Consider the following 14609-nt stretch of genomic DNA (forward strand, 5'->3'; position numbering starts at 1 on the left):
AGTGTTAATTATTATCTCTGAGTACTGGGACCAGGATAGACACTTTTGACACTTTTTTCAGACTTTTATATTAAATACACGCTATTTTTCATCTAAAAAAAGCATTTTTAGATATTCCACACATTGGAAAAAATACACGAGTACTTACGGAAACAAATAACTAGGAGACACCGTAGCAACGTCTTACAATGTGGAACAGGCAATCCTGAATAACACCACGCAGTTACATAAGGACCCACAAAGTGAGAGCACCTGCTGTAACAGGGCGCGGCCCCCTTCTACTTGTCAGTTGTGTCTTCAGGGCTGAGGCAGTTCTGAGCACGGCCAGTGTCAGTGCTGGTGTCTGGATGGATGCCACTGGAGGTGAGGGCACCTGCAAGCCGAGAGGAAGAACAGAAATCTGCTTTTTCTGTCTTCTTTCTTTGTTACTTTTAAAGAGAGGCATAAATAAGATAAACTGGATTTTCCCTACTGAAATTTCAGTAATGAAACCGTTTTTAAAGACTTCACAACTTATATTCTGCCTATGACTGTCTTTTCAAACAAGCTTCATATTTATAAAACGTTAATTAACTCAGTTAATTAACTACCTGTTGAAACCTATTAAAGAACATGAAATGCACTACGTGAAAGCACCAAGCCTGCAGTGACTAGCTCAGCTGTCTTGACGTCAGTGCAGTCAAACCCCACCATCCCGTGGCCCTGAGCTCCTGATGCTGGTAAGAGAGCACGCTGCTGCCTCAAATGGAAAGAAACGGTGAAAGCATTTTCTGAAATCTACAGCACTGACAAAACATAACTGATAAGTCCCAGGCTCCTTTGAGGCTGTCATTTTCCGTTTCTGGACAACATCCGTCAATGAGCAGAACCACCCCATTCCCGAGTCATGGGACTCACGTGGGCAGAAGTTTTGGAGAAATTTCCAGGTTTAGAATGTAAACCAACTATACATAAAACTCTGAAAAAGAAAAGATGCAATACTCTGATTTTGGAAAACACTAAAATATTCTCCTAAGCCTTAGTACTTGGAAAGGCTGGGCTTCTCCTAAGCCACTTATTTATTTCACAGCCAGTGAGCATCTCCCACAAACCCTGTTTCCCTGTGTCTGCTGGGAGCATCAGGCACATTGATACTGTCTATCTTATAAGTCACAAGGCAGAGGCGTGTGTCTCACGCCTGCAACTCTCACACAGGCTCAACTCCTAGCCTCACTGTCTGAACTTGGCCCCATTTTCTCACCTGTTTATTTGATAGCTGTTCTCCTGTAAGCTGCCTGAAATGCTTCTTGGAACAAGTCAGAAGAATGAGTGGGTAGAGAAATGGACAGATGGACAGGTGAGATATGGGCAGACAAACAGAGAGACTCCAAGAGAAGGGGAGCAAACAAAATTTTCTATGCAAAACCCTCTTCTAGTCAGGGAAGGAAACCACCACGGAGAAGTGTGAAGAGGCAGGTAGCTTAGGACTGTTTCCTGGATTCCATGAAAAGTCAAACCAAGAGATGAGAGGGTAGAACTATAAATAATAAAAGAAAAAAAGCATGCATGTTTGAAAAATATACCTACATTATGTACTTTCTAAAGAATAGATTCAAATCAGCAGGGCCCAATAACACAATCCTTGGGTATTTACAGACGTGAGAATCCCATCTCCAAAACACAAGGCATCCTTTCGGAGCACTGAGAGTCTACACGGGGCGGTCATAAAGCCGTCACCGCAAAAGCTATGCTATCCTGCACTTACGAGGAAAGAGCAGCTGTGCTCGGTCTGCCCACACGCGTCTTTTACACCCCTCAGCACCACTACGTGGGAGGGACGCCTAGCGAGCCCCATCTCTGCAGGACAGGAAACAAGTCCAAGAGAGGCTAAGCCGACCTACCAATTCTCCATCTCACAGGACTTCTCACTCCAGACCAGGACTCGAACTCGGACCCACGTTTGTAACCACAGTACTACCGTATTTTATGTGCTTTTTGTGTGTATAATATATGTTTCTGGCATGAAAGGGTATTTAATAAATGATAGGTTGTCTTGTCTGTCTCATTAGCTCAAAATCTTTATATTTTTGAATTGTACTCTTCCCCTGGAGAAAGGAACGGAAACAGCGGGGGTCAGAATGAGGTGGGGCTCCATTCTTTATCTTGTCCCTCATCTCATCCAAGTCCCCAAACAGGGAGAAGGAGCAAATGTTCTCTTCATCTTTTAAAGAGAGAGCTCCAGTGATGGTGACTTACTCAACTCCAAAACCAAGTCTGGGGGAAGGGCACATGCAACAACGAAAGCAGTATCACCTGTAGGAAGGCAAAAAGAGCTCAGGGGATGGCTCAATGGGTCAGCCTGATTTAATTTCAATCAATAATACAATAACACACTCTAAAAATACTAGCATGCAATGGATTTGCTCTTTCTTGACATCTAGCAAGTTTCCACATCTCACATGTAACATTATCACGAACTAGTGAAAGAAAGAGTCCACAGACAAGGAAAATCAATGCCACAGGCAGGCTGAAACACAGGCTGGAGGAAAGGAAGATAAAGGGCATAGTTAAGAAGAGGGGAAAGTCTGGGAAAAAGATATCATCACAAGGACTCTCAAGCATCATCCAGCAATCATATAATCATTCTTTCAAGAGAGAGTTACTAGGTCCTATTTTGTGCAACATTGTACAGTGGGTGAAGCAAGAGCACAGCGTCCATGGTGGCAGCAAGTTGCGGGGCTCCAATACACTTCTGATCCCGGTACCTTGCACAATTGTCCTCAGTATAATGGCAAAAAATAAAGTAAAATAATACAATGTAAACTCTATGCAATGCTGAGAAAAAATTAAAGAAGACCTAAATACCTGGACAGACACACCACGCACATTCCTGGATCAGATGTCAGCATTCTTGGGATGGCAATGCTCCACAGAGCGATCCATATATTCAATGTGGACTCGATCACAATCCCAGCGGGTTCCTCTGCAGAAACTGACTATCTGCTGCTGCAATTCATATGGGAATTCGAGGATCTCAGTAGCCAAAACGTACTAGAAAAAGAAGAACAATTTGAGAGGACATGTAATTCTCAATTTCAAACCTTACAACTGTATCTCCAGGTGAGATTTGAGGCCATTTTTAAGTTATTATTGTGTTTATCCTTATTTTCTAAATTCTGTACAACGAATATACCTGTTAGAATAAGAAAAATAAAAACTAAGGTATCATTTAAAACATGCAAACCGATTCATTCATTGGGAAAAAAATATTTAAACTATAAAGAAGTAAACAAATATCTAGTGAAAAAGGACTACTTAAAAACAAGAGTGCATTTACATTTTTCATAAATTGGAAACTGAAAAGCACAAACACATCTAGTTTCTAGGGAGAGTGTTGCAACATATTAATTGTTATTTCCAAAATTCTAATTGAACAATGAAAACTCAAGAAAGGGAAAATCTTGATTGACAGCCAACTGCAAGCACATGGAGAGCAAAGGCCAAGAAATCACAGTTCCTTTAATTCTGCTACTAACTCAATAGGAGAGGAAATTCCTCACTGAGGGGTCAGTGGAATACCATGCATAATCCCATACAAACTGCACTAGAATTGGAGGTGATTTCCTTAGAAGAATTCTAAAGTTACAACATTGCTGAAAAAACATAAAAACACTAACAGATTAAAACACACAGTCATATATATTATATAGAAACATATGAAGTCTGCTCCCATGTTGCATAGAAATACAAACATATTTGTTCATTTATGGGCACTGATTACTTTATCCCAGGTAGAATATTTCAACTAAAATAGATAATCAATAATACACTCCTCTTGTCAAAACTAGTTGATAAGTTACTCTGCTATGTAAGCATAATGTGTCTAAGATAGATTTAAAATTAGTGAAAAATATTTTTGTATGGTTTCTTGAACCCTTCTCAAAATACCAAGCTTAATTTTAAAATAAATCTGAGCAGTATTTCTATATGATCTTTTCCTTCGTGAAATGAACAACACAGTCTGTTGTCAAAATTCTGTCCTTACAATGATTCAAGAGCACCGTATCCTCACAAAACTGCTGGACAGCAAGGCACTATCCAGACACTGTGACCAAATAAATGAAACACAAGGAAGACAGTGACCCTATTCTGGAGGGCTTATAATCTGTTCCAACACCGGGGTTTTTATTTGATTGGTCTGATTGGTTAAAAAAGTAAAATCACTCAAGTACATTCTTCTTTGAGCATTCTGTAAGTTATGACTCTGTTTTTAGTGTCATGAGCAGGAAAGACTTGAGCATGAATTGATTAGATCAACTAGGCACAATCATCGCTGGAGACTGAGTAATAAATAAGTATATGAGACCTAAAATAAACCTACACAGATCTCTACAAGGAAAATGAAGAGGTGATGTCCCCAATGAGAAAACAAACAAGAAATCTAAAAAGGTAAAACTTTTTCATTAACTATTCCAGGCAGTAGTGGAGAATGGTGGTGAAGAGCACAGTTGCTGGGGACAAACATGAGGGTCTGAAATCCCACAGCACTGGGTACCTGTGACACTGATATGTCAGTGAAATTTTCTGCACCTCAGTCTCCGATCCATAGACTGGGGACAACAACAGCACCCATCTCCTAGAAAGGTCCTAAGAAATAAGTTATTTTTTATATAAAAGTTTAAATAAAATACCTCAGATTTTAAATATTACCCCAAAAGCTCAAGGAACAAAGAAAACAGTGATAAATTGGAGTTCATCAAATGTTAAAAATTTGCTTCAAAGGACAACATCCAGAAAGTGAAAAAACAACAGAGAGGAGAAAATTTTTTCAAATTATTTATCTGATTAAGTATTTGTATCTTCAATTAAAAAAAAACTCCCACAACTCAACAAGAAAAAGAGAACTCAATTAAAATGTGAATAAAGTATCTGAAAATGTATTTTTGAAAGGAAATATACAAATGGCCAATAAGCACAATCAAACGATGTTCAATATCATTAGCTGTAAAAGAAATCAAGTCAAAACCACTAGGAGAAACCACTTCACACTCACTACAATAGGTTATAATAAAAAAATGTGTAACAAGCACTAATGAAGACACAGAGGAAGCGGAGCACGCAGCCCTTGCTGGTGAGGACGTAACACAGCGTGGCCACTTTAGAAAACAGCCTGGCAGGTCCTCAGAGAATTGAACATTTGGTTTATGAATGACCCAGCATTTCTGCTCTCTGGTCACACAAGTAAGGGAACTGAAAACAAATGTCCACGTAAAAACTCCTACAGGAGTATTCACGGCGCCATTACTCAACACAGCCAAGAAGCAGAAACAACACAACTGACTGTCACCTGATGAATGGGTAAACAGTGGGGCCCGGATATACAGTAGAATATAATTCAGCAATAGCAAAGCATAGAGTACTGACCCAGGCCACAACCTGGAAAAACATTGAAAAAGTTACTCAGTGTGAAAGAAGTCAGTCACAATAGACAGTTCCATTTACATGAAATAACTTGTTTTACATGAAATGTCCAGCACAGGCAAATCCACAGAGAGAGAACAGTGGCTGCCTGGGGCTGGGGGAGGATGAGGAAGATGGGAATGACTGCTTGTGCATACAGGGCTTCCTGTTGGGGGATGAAAATATTCTAAGATTGACTGCGATGCACAATTCTGGGCTTTGAGTAAAAACCGCTGCACATTTTAATGGGTGAATTGTATTAAAACTGTTAAGGACAAAAGCACCTAGGGCCAGAACCTTCAAATAGTAAATGCAAATTGCTAACTTTTATTACAGGAAGAAGAAACTGCCCTCAGCATGAAAGCAGGAGATCGGCAATTGTGGGTTAACAGAATTCGACAAGAGCATTTCACTTGAAATTGTTGCTGAGTGTAAACGAAATATTCAGAAATAGGAAAATCAGCTTGACATCACGAAGAAGCATTCTGCTTCAAATGCAGATCAAGGATTCGGCAAGCCCAGCTGCTAGAAATGACCAGAGAAGAAACCTGGTTCTTAAAACAAGCACCAGAGTCAACAAGGAAATGGTGGTGAGGAAAGCAGGCAGACAAAAATCTGGAACAGTTTGCTACAAATAATTTCTCCACTGCAAATTCAAAAATAAAATGAAAGAGATGCAATGCTGAGCTGGCCTCACGTTAATGAGCTTCCTCCGGTGCTCGACAGTTCTGTAACCCCGAATAAGAGACTCAGGAGAATCAGCATGGCTCCTGGGTGTCCCCAAGTGACTACCCACCAGCACGCTTACCACCATCACATCTGCCAGGGTTGTATTGCAGAGAAGAGAGCAACTTCTAAAAGGCACAGGAAATGTTTACCAGGGAAAAAAAGGCTGCTGTCAGTCCTGGGACAGAGGCCCTGTGAGCAGAGGCCAGAAGGCTGCAGGTGAACTGGAGTAGCCCTGGGGCAGGAAGGGACCACGGAAGAGCAGATCTCAATTTTCTACTCTCTCTCACTCGGGTAGGAGAGATAAAGCCTGCATCCTTCTCACCTGGAACTGTGGGTTCTGGCTGGCAGAAATCTTACGTACAGGGAATGAATACTCAAGACTCTGTGGAAAAAGTCAAGAAAGCGAGAGGGCGTAGGGACCCAACTCCACGAGCCTCTCAAATGCTCCCATATTTATTGTGTATAATCAAAGGAAAACGTCATTAACAGTTGTGTGATAGTAAGCAGGTACTTGGGGAAAGAAGGATGAGACAGAGATTGTAGAATCCACCATGAGTACAAAGGCTTAGTGTATCTTTAGGGAAGTCCTGGGGTGAGGGGACTAAGATACATACTTTAGACATGTGAATTACAAAGCAGACCACCAGACCAGCTAGGTCCTTGTTTGGAGGAAAATAGACTATCTAACTGCACACAAGCCCAGCCTTTAGAGCTGAGGGCCTGGGTCATTGCTTTGCGATGAGCAGAGTGCTATCTAAAACCTCATCTATGCAAGCAAAGCATTATCTCTGTTTTTAAGGCAAGGAGACAGGAGTGAGGATGCACAGGCCCCTGCTTGCAAAGCAGTTACTAAGCATATTTTTTCTTCTTAAATTTGACAGGAGGCTGGGGTCTGTTACAATTTGTTAACCCAATCATGGGCTCCCACATGGAACCATTATGGAGGACACCTTAGGGTGACAAATCCTGGCTCTGGGCCTTTTCCTGCCAGCTTCAGCCACTCTAGCAGAGTCTAGGCACATTCCTGAATAATCATCATACAGAACCACCCACACTGTTAACTCCTGGTGCTTGAAACTTAATTTTAGCTCTACACAACTTAATGTAGAAAAGTTTCAGAAATTAAAGTTATTATATTCATTTTATATCTCATCATAGGACTGATTTTTCTGATTGCTCTAAGCTGCTGCTTCTTGGTAAAGCACCTAATTCTGCAGGTGAAATCAGTACTTTCTTTGGGCATAAGTAGCCAGTTTGGGCTCGCTAACTTCTATTGGTCAAATACCGATAGACTTAATTGATTTCTTTGTTCATCAATTTCAGCTGGGAGGAGAGGGAGTGTCACTCTGTTCCTCAGCCCAACCTCAACTCTTTATCATCAGCAACTCAGGCCTCCGGAAACCAAAAAAAGCTTTTGTTTCCCTTCTACAGTTTCAACAAACCCAAAAGGATACATAAGCCTGGAGAAAGAATTCAACACAAATGTTAAAACAAAAATCAATAAACCTGAAGCAACTCCATCTCCGAATCATGATACACAATGACATGAGATTAAGTGTGTCAGGCACAAAGCATGGGTGAGCCTGACCACCTGATTTCTATTCTTCAAAGGAATGAAAGTTTTCTTATTTTTTATTATCACTCTGTCATTGTTTCTGATTAAGCCAAAAACTAGTTTATGAAATAATTAAGCATTGAAATAACAGATTTTTGTTGTATCAATTACAGAAGGCATTCAGAGGGGTTAGGAAAACCCATCTCTGTAAAAAATGCAAAATTTCTTCCACTGTGAAGAACACGTATACAAAATGCAACAGAGAATTCAAGCTCTTGTGGAGAGGAGCAAAGTCCACAGAAACAAAGCAAAGTCATTACTATGAGTCAATTCAAAATTCACTGGACAATCATGTTCAATGCATTCAATGAAACTTAAAGGCATACTGCAAACCATACACTTAAAGATCTGCAGGCTAGAGGAAGAATTTCTCTCTTTAACAGCAACAGTAATCAATAGGGTGCCCCACCAAACAAGGACCAAAGAACAATCAGGTTTTTAACAGTTCTGATAAATCAGCATTTTCTAAAGATCAAAATCCAGAAATTTTAAACATTCATTCACACCACAATGAAACAAGCACTTAAAAAAAAAACCCAAAGAAAGTAAGCACATAGATCATGTACATAGATCAATGAGAATTTCTTGTGCCGCTGGAAGAAACAGGCTAGTCTTTTACTTGAGAAATAAATCTACTTTTAAAGATAAATGCTAAAACACATTTCATCATTCATGTTGCCTTGAAAAATCTGAGGCACTTGTCTCTGATTAGAAAAGCAATTCTGAGTAATAGTGTGTTACAATTTAGTGCCAGTTTGCTTTAGAAGAAAAGAGAAAAGGAAAGCTACTGTTTCTCATATCCTGCACAAAGTCTGAAGTGCCTCCCTGCCTCTTTCTCCTCCCATTTTCTAAGCTCATGCTTCCCAACCCTTCTGAAACAAGTATGAGAACCTCTTATTCCCGCCAATATGCCAAATGACAAAAGAAAATCAATTTATTTGTGTAAGTATATGCTTAAACCTTGAACTGGAAGAGAAAGATATCAGAAGTCTATATGGAACTTATTTCTACATTCCTGAAATCACACACACAAACGTTCACACAGACACAGACACAGACACATACCCCCTGGATTACTGGGAAATTCACAAACTTAGGATTTCCATCTTCTAGAAGATAACTTTGTAGTTAGTTTAAAATACAAAACTGTCAGCTTTGGAAAGCCTTGATCACCTGCTAAACCATCCAAATATCAAAGAGACCCAATTAGCCTTCTCGGTAGAATGTAATTTCCCATGATGGCAAAACATACCCTAAGAAGTACTGGATCCAAGTCTCGTGTTTATCACTAGCTATGATCGTTTTTAAGCACATTAACAGATTTAGAAATGTATGTCTCAACAGCATTTATTCTTATTGAAATAGTATACGTGTTCAATTGCCTATACAGAGACCAGGTCCCATGATGGAGTTTAAGAGTTATTTTGTGTATTGCAATATTTATTTTAAGTGTAGACAAGGAGGGTGGGTATTACTCAGTTGTAGAGCATCTGCATAGCATGCACAATGTCCTGGATTCAGTCCCCAGTACCTCAAAAAAAAAAATAAATAAAATAAGGGCATATTTAAAAATGAGTAAAGTTATAAAAAAACGGAGACTAAAAACCACTGCAATCTAGGAGACACAATTACAATAAAAAAACAAGAGTTTCTATCAATTATTGACTATATGTTAATCGCAGAGACAACCACAAATCACACGTGATAACCATCACGTGTGATTCTCAGCAACCCTACTAAGTAGACACGGATGAGAAACCCGGCTCTGTGGATGAGGAGACGGAGCTCAGAGGAGCCGGGGACGCTGACCGTCCTGCTCCCCGTGACACCACGTCAGCCCAGGGCAAGGGCTGACGGAGCTGCAATGAGGGAACACCCAGCTGCATGGAACCTTGGGGCACTGGGGAGTCCCAGAAAACACTAAAAACTGTTCAGTGAAAAACCAGCTCAAATATAATACACTGTGCCACATTCTTTAAACAAGGAACATGACTGAGACCTTTTCGATGCCTCCGTGTCCTTTCTGCCATCATCAGTTACTTGCCCTCACAGCGTGACCAGTGATGAACTGGACCCCATATGAAGTGCACTCAGATGGCAGAGCATTTGAAGCTGTTTTATGAAGTTTGTAAGACTCTGTCTATGCCTCACACAGGCGGTCATTCATCACTTCTCACCGGTGTGGATGTACCACCTGAAATCACTCCTTTCTGCTTTTTAAAATCCCTTCATCTACTCCAGACTTTTCAACAGCAAAGAAGCAGCTAAACCACAGACAGTGGACAGCTTTTCACCAAATTTCTTGAACAGCCCATCGGAGTACCTGGAAGCCCTTTATTTTATTAAACCCACTTCCAGGTACTTCATAATTTTCTGATTGGTGGACTTGGCCTCTGACTGAGCTACTCAGAGCTCCCAGCCTCACATCCGAGAGAGGACCCTGCTGTTGGAAGAAATCAGTGAGAAAGGCATACATCCCCCAGTCAGGTCTGCACGGCTAGAAGTGCCACAACGTGCTAAAAATTTATACCATCATAACACCTGGGCTCCCATGGACTAGTTTCACATTAACCAAACTCATGAGACACTGATGCAAGAAAACCAGAAATTTAACTTATTAATGTAACAGAAGACGTGAAACTATGAACCAGACTGCAATATCAGAGTTCAACCATGAGTATATGTTCTCCTCCACGGCCCAATCACGGGCAGGCAGTCACATGGCAAGTGTGGACAGAAGCAGAGCAGGAAGGATTTCTAGATTAATTCAATGGACTAAATTTCTGTTATATCAACAGATCTGCTGCCTGGAAAACAATTAACGCTAATCACGGTGTACTCTTTGGACAGCTGCCGAGACACAACTGTGAGCACCTTTGTATCTCTCCTTTCCCTGTCCTTTCTGGGCTAACTGATGCACAGACGTACAGAAATGGAGGGGTGCAGATACATCTAAACACCCAAAGCCCATTCTGGGAGCCACAATACCATATAGCCAGGGTTAAAATACTAGCTCTGCCACTTACTAGTTCTGTGACCTTGGCCAACTTACCCTCTGTGTGCCTCAATTTCCACACTGTAAAACTGGGTTAACAATCAAACCTTCCTTACTCGCTTGTTGAGAAGATTGAAGGATTCATTTCTGTAAAACGATCAGAAAAGAATGTAGCACATTTTTGGTGCTCAACAAATGTCAAATTAATATTACAGTGGTTTACAAGTCTCCTTCCTAATCATCTTCTGTGTTTCCTGGCTAGACTAATACCCAAAGGAAATTCTTATTTCTCCTTTTATAAACTCTTGGGGTGCACCCTTCTGTTCCATCCCACCACCTGTTTAAACTGATGGAAGGGATACCTCCTCCCCACTCCTCTGGGCCATGCAGAGTGCTTCTCCCTTCACAGCCCTGACCCCTGGCCCACAGCTAGCCCTCCTCACATTAATAGATTGAGTTGTGATTCCGGGGAGAAAGCAGGGCATGTGAAACTCTTCCTTTCCCTCCAGTGTTGGCCACCCTTGGGAAGCACACTGGATGCTCAGCTCCATGGAAGAACAGCCCTGTGCATGATGGGGCAGATTCTCTCAAGGGAAGGCTTGCTGTGGCCCAGAGATACCTGGGACAGGGTGAGTCTCTACTTCTGGGACACAGTATCATGACACTCATTTACCCACAGCCCTGAAGTTCATGGAGAACGTAGCTTCATCAGTGATAAAGGAGACATTTATCACCTGCCTGTTCTTCTTTGTCATCTCTCAGTTGGCTGCTGGAGACAACATGTGTATAAGTATTGGTTCCTCTTAGGCCCCAACATATATGAAGTAACAAAAATTTCTGTGGCTTAAAGTTGGTTCAGGGCGACTGTGTAACAGTTCTGACTCTGCCGATGCTAAATTATGGGTGTAGGAATTATGGAACCTCCTCAAATATCTTCCATCATAAAACCAGCTTTTCTTATTTTCCTGTTTCTTTGTAATTGCCAAAGACTATAAAATGATGGCTTCACACAAAACAGCAGCTAAAGTTTATGAGCTCTCTTGATGTACCCACTGTGGTAAACACGTTACATAATTACTAATTCTCACAATTCTACAAAGCAGATATGAGCGTCCCCTTCTCACAGACGAGGGGAAAACTCAGAACGAGCTGACTCAGGATCACGTGGTTCAGTGGCAGCACGTGCAGGCAAACCCAAGTCAAAAAACTACACTCCTTCATATATGTACCAAATCAACTGCCACCAATTAACACACAGCGGCGGGGTCAATACTCAGGGAACTCAACACACTTTTCAGCTTTATGGTGCTCCAGAGGCAGTTTCTAGCTGTTTTATAAAATCCAGGCTCACTGGTTTCTAACACTAGAAGAAAAGGCCGATTTTGCCATTGTTTGCAGAGCAAGTCTGAAATGTTCACAGTGAGATGACAGAATAAAAGTAAGATATAAGCAGAAAAATTTTTCCAGGTAGAAAGACATAATGGAAATTGTGCTATTCTGAAGCATTAAGCAAAGAAATCAAAATAAAATCACATTGTTTAAGCCTTATTTTACAAATAGGAAAATTAAGACTGTAAGAAGTTGCAACAGCGCCACCTATGGCTAAAAAGACCTTCCAGGTTGCCGGGAAACATGCAACACAAAAATTGACTGTAGGATGAGAAACGAGAATCAGATAACTAGAAGCTTATGTAGCATATACTGCACTTTGCTTCGGGGGAAGGGAGGGGTATTCAGTATTTAATCTGATATTGCTAATACTCCTAAATATAAACAAAAGACATAGGCTCATGGAAGCTCATCTTAGAAGAGGAAAGAATCCAGTCCAGCTACTTCATTTTACAGGAGGGGAGACTGAGAACTGAGATCTGTCCTCCTGGCAATCAGCAGGAAAGCTCTCCTAGGCCTCATGTCTTGCACTGTAGTAAAAACCAACAGAACTGTACTACGCCTATATTCATAAAAGTCACGTCTATATTCTTCCAACAGTAGGTAATCAAAGTATCTTGCAAAATACTTCTCAAAGAGCCAGGAAATCATACAAGTTTGTTGAAATACAAAAACATTTATTTACATATTAAAACAGCATGAGCTTTATTCTCTCTATTAAAAAAGTGACATGACAAATCAAAATTTTGAAATTTTAAAACCTGAAAAGAGTGCAGAAAAATAAATCAAAATTTTCTTTAATCACAAAAGAGAGAAGCTTATTCCCTGAAAATGATCAATATGGATTTGACTAAACTTAATGGTTCTGGTCAGAATCCCAAGAATTTAAATGTCTGAGTGGATGGTTACACGGCAACATGAATTCTGAGTTGTAACAATACACATTCTGTGTAAATAATCTTCAAGGTCGTCTGCTTAAGGCAATTTAAGTAGTCCCTGTCTCACTAGAATGACACAGATTTCATTAAAGCTTCATACTGCACTTAAAAAAATAACTGAATCCTTGTTACTTTAAGACATATTCATGTATATCATATATATACATATTGAATATGCATCAGAAATAAGCTACACTTTTTAGTATTCAGAGTTGATACTTCTAAAGTATCAGTCACTGTGACAGCACATTTTTATTAAGCACCTCTACGGTGCTTTGTATACAAGGCGTCCAGCTCTCACAGTCAGACAAGGTAAACCATATTACTCAAATTTCACAAATGATGAAATATACTTAAGCCATGTAAACAACTAAGATATTCATCATCAGGAAAGAAAAGAGTAAGGATTTTACTTACAATACTCACTGACAAAGTTTTCTTTCATACTAAGACTACATAAAACAAATTCAGTGTTTGGAAATTTTTCAGTAAATAAACACCACTAGAAAAAACAAGTAAAATCATTAGCAACAGTTGGATTTTCAAAGACCACTTCTCTCTTGCACAATAATTATTTTAAATGTTTTGTTTTTAGTTCTCACAAAGCACTAAATTAAAAAAATATTACCTTTAAAGTCATTACCTGAGAATAAAACATTTGTGAAAATGTACAATTTTAATTTATGCCACTCTGCCTCACATTCTCACTGGTGTCTCTCCTTTGAAGACCTCATCAGGCTGAGATAGCTAAAATCGGTCATTTATGGACTCACAGGAGTTCGGGAAAACACTCAACGGGAGGCTGATTAGAGGAGCAATTGAGAATTCATCCTGTGCAGCCTGGATTCCAGCATCGAGCTAGCCACCGCCAGCTGCGTGTGATTTGGGGAAAGCTGGCCCATCTCTCAAACCCTCAGCTACAAAAAAGGAGACACTGATACCTACCCTCAAACACCTGCTATGAAGTAAAACATGAGGAAAGCATTTTAGCCTTAGGTAGGTGTCCACTCAGATTGAGTTTGGTCATTATGATGATGAGGATGGCTGTTAATAAATTAAGCTAGACCGAAAAGAAGAAATCACCATAAAGGAGAAACATTTTAAGTCAATGAGCATTTCCTTTTGGATGGATTGCAGAATATTCTATTGATTTTTTTTAATAAACCAAATTTTGTCCATTAATTGTAGATTTACAGGTTCATGGACAAGTCTCCAGAAAAAGAATTAGAGGCCTTTAACCTCTGAAAACTAAGATGAAAATTTTTTAAAAAATCAGGGAAGAGATTATACCTCATTTGGGAGAGTATGTGCTTAGCATGCATGAGGCCCTCAGTTCAGTCCCCATTAACTCCATCAAAAAATCTTGTTTTTTAAGAAATAGAGAATTAAAGCAAAAAGATGGAGGAATACAGAAATTTTTAGAGACTCATTTCAGATTTAAGATGGGGAAGAAAACATCCAATTCTCAGAAGAATTCTTGAGGACTATGTAAACTGGATCTGAG

The 14609-nt window shown here is 40.0% G+C and overlaps 1 protein-coding gene across 3 annotated transcripts in view; it reads right to left on the reverse strand.

Annotated features, from left to right (window-relative positions):
• The window catches only part of LOC140688692 (trafficking protein particle complex subunit 9-like), a 175171-nt gene that overhangs the window by 23724 nt on the left and 136838 nt on the right, over positions 1–14609 (reverse strand). Inside the window, exon 1 of one of the 3 annotated variants that reach the window (XR_012063434.1) lies at positions 149–319. Coding sequence is in view for 1 of the 3 variants with exons in the window: in XM_072948359.1 (XP_072804460.1) it covers positions 331–373 (43 nt within the window). In the remaining 2 variants the exon portion in view is untranslated. Of the gene's footprint in view, positions 1–148; positions 374–1393; positions 1517–14609 lie in introns of those variants that run through there. The other 2 variants (XM_072948359.1, XR_012063425.1) reach the window with 2 other exon arrangements.

Source organism: Vicugna pacos, chromosome 2 (genome assembly GCF_048564905.1).
Source record: "Vicugna pacos chromosome 2, VicPac4, whole genome shotgun sequence".
Classification (NCBI taxonomy): Eukaryota; Metazoa; Chordata; class Mammalia; order Artiodactyla; family Camelidae; genus Vicugna; species Vicugna pacos.